General features: G+C 40.6%; 1 protein-coding gene across 1 annotated transcript; it reads left to right on the top strand.

Annotated features, from left to right (window-relative positions):
• Nucleotides 1–4,492: 4,492 nt before the first annotated feature.
• rgs5b (regulator of G protein signaling 5b) lies at nt 4,493–6,244 on the top strand. Its single transcript, XM_042056120.1, has 5 exons — nt 4,493–4,612; nt 4,746–4,829; nt 4,943–5,004; nt 5,132–5,298; nt 5,502–6,244. Exons 1-5 carry the CDS (start codon nt 4,569–4,571, stop codon nt 5,673–5,675), a joined length of 531 nt encoding a protein of 176 aa, XP_041912054.1. The 5' UTR covers nt 4,493–4,568; the 3' UTR covers nt 5,676–6,244.
• Nucleotides 6,245–7,826: the final 1,582 nt, after the last annotated feature.

Here is a 7,826-nt window from a genome sequence, read left to right as displayed (position 1 = left end):
TTTGTAAATAATAGCATTCTGTTTTTATTTACATCTCACACTGTCCCAAAGTATTAGGAAATGGGGTTGTACTTTTACTTTTGATCCCATGATTTTCTGTCTTCTAAACCTTAAACTAGAGTAAGATGTTCTGTTGACAGGAGTTCATTATTACAAGGGTCATGAGAACATTTTGTCCCAGACTGAAGGCATAGATACCGTTTACAGAATGTAACCGTGCCAGAATACAGGCAGAGGCCTACTGACACTTAACTAAATTATGTTATGTAAGCCAAAAAAGGATCTGCACTGCACCGTCAAATAACATCAAGCAGTTTATTCTGAGAGTGTGTCAGAGAGTAATGCAAATACAGCACTTGCATTATGAAATTCTGTCTTAATAAAGACAAAACAACATATTGCTAAAAGACATTGTTGCAGAATTCAGCCTGTGATTTGACCTAAAGGGTGGGCAACATATCCCTGTGCAAAAGTAGTCTTGTTGTGATACTTCTTCATCCCCATAAATGACTTTCTATCAGGATGCTTCACTGAAGAGATGGCTCATAAATGCATTCATGGCTTGGCTTACAGACATGGTATTTGTTTCTCTTGTTCCCACATGGTTCACTGTGTGGTGGATATGTGCCAGACAATAAGGTGAATTATGTGCATTACAGGTTATTTTCTTTTCAAGGACATAACATCATTTGGTCTGGTTATTAGTTTTTTTTCATCCATCAACACTTGACCCAATTGCAGGCAGACCAAATAACACTGGCCATTTAGTTTTACATCAGATGCATGAATCTTATGCAAACAATATGCAGGTAATCTGCAGGGCAGTAATCAAAAGAGATTGAAATGAGACAACACGAAGAAAAAGAAAACTACATGATCTCTCACAAAGGTAAATTCTCTGATCTAGGTCAATGGGGCTTCAAAACCGTGTCAAGATATAACACAGTTTACATAAATGTGAAAATCTGGAGTGGAATGTGAAACCTTTTGAAGTCTAAATATCCTCCAAAAGCTTTTCTGTGCTAACTCCGCCATCATCATTCAAGTTTTTGGGCTCCATCATTTCCCAGGATCTGAAGTGGGAGTTCAACGCCATCAACGCCATCCTTAAAAAGGCACAGCACAGGATGTACTTCCTACTGCAACTGCGGAAGCATGGCCTACCACGAGAGCTGTTGGCCATCTTCTACACTGTTGCCATTGAATCCATCCTCTTCACATCCATTTGGTTTGGGGCAGCTACAAAACAGGACAAACGCAGATTACAACACACAATTCGGACAGCTGGAAAAAAATCATTAGTGCACCCCTGCCCTCCCTCCAGAACCTGTACTCTGGTAGGACCAAGAAGCGGGCAGAGAACATCACCAAAGACCCCACACATCCTGCACACACACACTCTTTAACCTCCTCCCCTCTGGCAAGCGCTACAGAACCCTGTACACAAAAACAACTAGGCACAAGAACAGCGGGAACTACGGATAAGTGGGGTCATCCCCACTTTGGCCATTCACCCACTTCTCCAACACATTACATACTTTATCATTCCAATATGCATCTTGCACACTACATTTGTTTTCTCTACAGTATGATATGTTACTGAATGTAAAAGTTACTACTACATGTCTATTTTGTACTACTACGTGTCTATTTGTTGAATGTCTAGAGAGTTAACACCTAGCGAAGTCAAATTCCTTGTGTACGTATGTATACTTGGCCAATAAAAACTGATTCTAATTCTGATCATTGTGTTTCATCAATACCACAGTGCCATCACACATACTAATGTGAGGAGTACCAAAGGAAGGTTGGATGAATTTTGAATGAGGTTTGGTTTTCACCTTGCTCCCCCCCCCACCCCATGCTACGTGAATAGCTTTGGAAATTGGGGAACGTGGTGTGTGTGTTATAGGGTTGTGTTGAGGGTGATGGGTTATTCATTTAAAGGCAGTATCTCTGCTCAGCTGTCGGTCTCATTCAAAGTTGTACGTTTTTTTTTCTTCCTCTGGCATTTGAGTCTATTGCTTACATTGTTTATCAAAACACTACAGACAGTTGGAGTGGTTGTAGAGATTTACCAGTAAACAAGTTATGTATAATTAAAGAATTTTGGGAAGTGGCTTGAAAAGTAAAGCTCTATAAGCTCATCCTTACATTCTTGAAAGATGAATACAGTTTAAGGAAAAATACTCACATTTTGTAATTCAGCTCTTGTAACAATGACATCATGACTATGATATTATAACACAATAGCAGTAGTTACTAACATTTTAAACAGAAATTCACTGCTCACACATTAGCACCTTGACACCAAACCAAATCTTATTTGCAGAGTAAGTAAACATGCGTATCTTCCCGAGGACCAGCCTCCCCCTGCACTGAGTATGCTGAGTTGGGCAGGTTATGTAAGGGATAATGGGCGACACGGTGGTCTGTTCACAGAAGTTAATGCACGGTCGAGGTTGTAAAACGGCCCCGACGCGAACCTCGTAAGGTAATACATTTCAGGCCTTGCTGACAGGAACTTAATGGTTTGTATTGACTGTTTCCCCCTTTACCGGAATGCAGGATGACTAATGGCTGATGCCATCAGAGGCATTCTCTAACAGATTTAATAAAAAATCCTGGATGTTAGATGCAGTTGGATCTGTACACTTCATCTACATTTTTCATGGGATAAATATTTGTATCTGTATACTTCATCTTCATCTTCACTGGATAAATGTTTGCCTCATCGCACTAGTGTTCCTGTAATCAAAACATGTTTTCAGCACAGTTTGTGTAGAATGGCCAAGGGGAACATCGGATGGAATTTGGCACGCATGTTTTTAAGTCACTGTGTCCCAAATGAATAGCAAAACAAGTGTGAAAAGCACACTCCATCATTTGCTCCCCACATATGATCTTTTTCAGACTTACAGTGTACTTACAGCAAGCTTGCAGTGTTCTTTCTGACATATTACACTCTGGAGCAGGTCATTTCTAAATTAAGTCATTTCCATTTTGTTTTTCTTTTTTCTAACTGGCTTTTGTGGTTGTGTGCTGTTTCAACCATTGAACAGGAAATGAGAAGAATGGGTATTCCAGCTCTTACACTATCAAGGGCAAAGGAAGAATAATTACCCATGAGGGCATCGGTGACACATTTTGATCAATATCTGATTATTCCAGCACCACAAAAGATAGTTAATGCATAAGATATACAGTATTCATGTGCTGACTTCCATATATTCATACAAATAAAAAATAATCAGAGACCCTAACAATACAAGATATTGTGACAGTGTGTCATTTGTCAATACAATATCCCATAATATTGTCATTCAGTCCATGAACTTCAAAAAGATTAATGAGTGTTCCATTTTTCATTAATTTTATATTCACCCCATCCTAATCAATTAAACATTTGCACTCCACTTGTCTATCATGGGTGTACTCACAAGAATACATTATGACAGTCAAGCTCTAAAAATAATCTCCAAATGCACCTATTTGAGGAGGCAACTGGGCATTTGTTCTTACCTCACAGGGCTTCACAGGGACACATAGTAATCATGACCACAACAAATATCTTGTGTGGAGACAAGGCATCATGCTAAAGTTCTCATTAGGTCACCCCAAGCATAAATAATATATTACATGACTAAACTACAGTTTAGCCTATTGCAATTGCACCACGCATGTGATGGCACATGCGCCTTGGGTCTGAATTCAGTTTTTGCGTGTGGGCGAGATAGCTCGGGGAGGTCCGTGTGTGCTGAGCACACTGGTGCATCACAGTTCAGCCTGATTGACCAGTTGGTTAGCAGGACAGCCATGCGGGGGCCGAGTGTCCTGAGGTTCTTCCTAGGAATTCCCTTCTGTGGCCCCCCTGCATTAATTCCACTAATTACCACCATGATAATATATGAATGTTACCATGGTAATAATAATAATTATCACCCACAGTAGTGTGCTCAGTTCACTGACATCATTCTTGTTCACATATTGTGCTCAGTTCAGTCAATAAAGGTCACATTTGCTTAGCATACACTTTCTTATACTTTTGCAGGGTTAAGAGGCATGATTTGTTTAAAATGTAAAATGATGATCAATCAAGAATGGTTTGAACTTTCTAACTTGTTTCATATTTCATGAATTTCATGCCATTCTTTATAAACTACTGTACTTCTTACCACTTCTAGTCATTATTTATCAGGATCATCTCAAAGCATTCCACATTTTCGCAATCTGAATATTTCATAGAGAATCCTAATCTAACTGAATAAAAATAGATTTGGGGGAGTCCAAAGCTAAGCTCATGGGATCACAGTCTCATGGGGCTGAAGCTAGTGATTTGAGGATAAATCAAGTCGCTTTGCTCTAAAAGACTCCCCCTCCTCCTCTTACTTCCACTGCCCTCATCCTATTGGCTGGGTGTTGTGATGTCACAGGCCAGTCTACAGTATAAAAAGACAGTTTCTCATGCTTCTCAGGCAGAAACAAAGTAATCCACTCACTCACACACACATAGACAATCAAGCACTCTTGCCTGTGATCAGCAGCACACAGCATCTCAATCTGACACGATGTGCCGGGGACTGGAATCTCTACCATCTGCTTGCTTGGAGAGGTATGTTTTCTGCCATTTTTGTGTATGTTTAATTTTCATATACTGTTACGTCTTTGCACTCAAGTCTCAATCCTGCACATGTTTTTTTAAAACATATGGTATGATAATGATCGATTGCTTGTCTACTCTTTAGGGCAAAGGAACTGAAATCTCGTTTGGGAAGTCTTCTCCATAAAAAACATATGGGCCTAATTGGACAGAAAGCTGACATGCAAAGGTAAGAAAATTAAGATAAAAAAAAGACTTAATATTAATAGTTATCAAACAAAGGTATTACCTAACAAGTTTCTATTTGATGATACTCATGGACTATACACATTGACTTTTCAGGCAGATAGTTGTAGCTTCTCTGAGATGGAAGGAGTCATTTCAAGAGCTTCTACAAGACAAACGTGAGTATTGCAGCTAATTTACTGTAGCTGCACTGAAAATAATGAATTGGTCTTTTTTCTTTGGAATACTACTTGGCAGCATTTACATGAAGTCTAACACACTTCCTTTCCCTCTGCCTCCTCACAGAAATCCTGCATGCCTTCCAGGCGTTTCTAATGTCGGAGTACAGTGAGGAGAACCTGGCTTTCTACCTGGCATGTGAAGACTACACGACCACCCAGTCGCCCTCCAAACTGCCTGCTAAAGCTAAAAAGATTTACGATGAATTTATCATCTGTGATGCTCCAAGAGAGGTAATTGTCTTTTTAATGACACACCTACTACATACACAATTGTATGTCTTGCATGCTGCATCTCATCTAAACTGTAAGACATACAGTACAACACACATCACCAGTAACTGATAGTATGACTGGATGACAGTTTTAAAAGAGTACACTCTACTCACCCCTGCACTGCCAAACAATTAAAACATGTTTTCTTTTCTCTCAATCAGGTGAATCTTGACCATGAGACTAAAATCATCACTGTGAAGAACCTGGAAAACCCCAACACCTCCTGTTTTGACCTGGCCAGGAGCAAGATCTACTCCCTGATGGAGAAAGACTGCTACCCACGCTTCCTCAAATCCGTGGCCTGCCAGGAGCTCAGCCGCCAGCTGGCCGGTTAACCCACCTCCACCAGGCGGAGATAGAGAAGCACAACAGATTAAAAAAACAGACGTGGTTTAAGCAGAAAGCTCTCCACCCACAACTGGAACTCCTCACTGGTTGGGGCAACTTCATGGCCATAAGCTATGAAGAGGCACCAGTTATCAATCTCAGGAACAGTCGGGCGGCCCCACAGAGCTGAGCGTGCTGTTTGACCACTACTGGCCTTCACAGGAGGGCTGGAGAGCACACATGCACCTGGAGGGACTGACTGGAAAAGTAAACTGAGGAGTGCTGACAATGTTCCCTCCTGGAACAGGAGAGTGTAGAGCACAAGGACAGAGTGAGAGCCACTCAGCTGACCCCCAGCACGGGCAGCGCAGCCTCATTTGAAGGGATCAATCTCCCTATTTATTTATTTATGCAGTTTGAACTGTCGGCTCCTTGCCACCTATTTATTATTGTTATTGGAAGATGAATGTGATATTTATTATGTTATTTATGTGCCTCAAAATGTGATCTTGCTTGTTTTTATGGAAAAATGAAAGACATTTTGAGCTGTGAAGAATAAAATACACACTGCAACAGATTGTGAGTTGTGCTTATTATGCAAAGTTGAATGTTTACTGTGTTTATAAAAAGTTGCCTCATTTTTATATCCGATAAGCCATTAGCCATTATTAATTATTAACATGATAACATTATTAACATGATTAACAATTAGCCATTGTTAGCTTGAACAAAATCAGAATGAAATCAGAAGGAAAGAATAACCAATGCCAACTCTCGTCTATTTGTCCAAACATTTCTTTTGTTCTGTCATCACCTTATACTTGGCCTGATTTAGTGTTTTGTGATGAGAAAAGGCTTGTTCAGCATCAACCTCAAGCAGACATGGCTAAATGGCATACACGAGAAAGCAGTCAGCGGCTGAAACAAACAGCTTTTACTGGCATATTAAACGAGATTAAGATGTTTTTCAAGGGAAACACCAGTGAGTGGGGGCAGGTCTCCATGGAGACTGATCACCCACTCAACGCCTCTTCAGTATCTCTCTACAACAACAGGAGCCATCTCGTCACAAGAAAATGGAGAGGTGTGTGGGGAGGGGATGAGAGAGAGGGGGGGGGGGGAGTGAGAGGGAGAATAGGTCCCCAGCATGAGTCATCAATAAGAAGATTGCTGATGCCCAGGTTGGTCTCAACCTGCATGTATACCACCCTGAGGACTCCTCCACACTGCTCTATGTGTCCATTCAGCACAGAGTGGAGTGTCCATTTGACGTGATAAGGGGAAGACTGAACCTTTTCATAAGGTTGATGATGTCAAAGCCCCATAGCTCCTCAGTGGGCAGCACACGGCTTTGCTTTATCAAAACATAATACTGTTTTCTGCTATTGTGCAACCTGAACACGACTGACCCTCCTAAAACAATACTATTGGCTGAAAGGGGTAAAAGGTGTAAAATGTTCTTCATGAGAAGAGAACATCAGTGAGATGATACAAAGTTATTGCATAACCAATGAACTTGCAATGAACTAGTAAGTAGTGCTTACTATTGTTTAGGCTGAAATATACTGTATATGTCTGGTTCTCCATTAAACTGTAAGCAGCTTTCTAGATGTTCTCTTTACATTACTGCTGAATAAAGACACCTCAGCTGTGTCTAGTAACCATCATTCAAATGAATTGGGTCAAATTTCCAACCACTGTGCACATATTAGACAAGTGATTCTCAACATTTTTTTAAAAAATCCCCCCTGACCTCGTCATGATTGTCTTGTCGGCACTGATCATAAAGTTGGAATATATTCAGTTGATCACATTAAGTTTTAAAGGTGAACACCAGCCTGTGTGATATGACGAATGATGTCAATGGCCAAGCATCAAAGCTTATCAAACATTGCTGTGAACATCTGGGAATGGTGTCCATCATAATAACAGTGCCATACAAGGTGACTGAATTCTCACCTGACAGGGTTTGTCAATGTTTTCCCTTAGCAGGATCTGTTTGGCTTCTCGTGGATTTAATGGAACTCGCCGTAATCCCTTTGTATGACGTCCCATCATTTTCTAGATACCTCTTTTGAGGGATAGAGATAAGTAAATGAACAGGCTGTGAAAAGAGACGGAAGGCTGGTTTCAAGAGGCCACACTGGCTTGTTCCCGTA

This window comes from Alosa sapidissima, chromosome 1 (assembly GCF_018492685.1).
Source record: "Alosa sapidissima isolate fAloSap1 chromosome 1, fAloSap1.pri, whole genome shotgun sequence".
Taxonomy (NCBI): domain Eukaryota; kingdom Metazoa; phylum Chordata; class Actinopteri; order Clupeiformes; family Clupeidae; genus Alosa; species Alosa sapidissima.
Note: the sequence above shows the minus strand (reverse complement) of the source record. Positions and strands in the feature narration are given on the sequence as shown.

Coding starts and splice junctions, on each gene's coding strand:
- rgs5b (XM_042056120.1), top strand. CDS start 4,569: ATGTGCCGGGGACTGGAATCTCTACCATCTGCTTGCTTGGAGAG. Junction 4,613..4,745: donor CCATCTGCTTGCTTGGAGAG/GTATGTTTTCTG, acceptor TCTACTCTTTAG/GGCAAAGGAACTGAAATCTC. Junction 4,830..4,942: donor CAGAAAGCTGACATGCAAAG/GTAAGAAAATTA, acceptor TTGACTTTTCAG/GCAGATAGTTGTAGCTTCTC.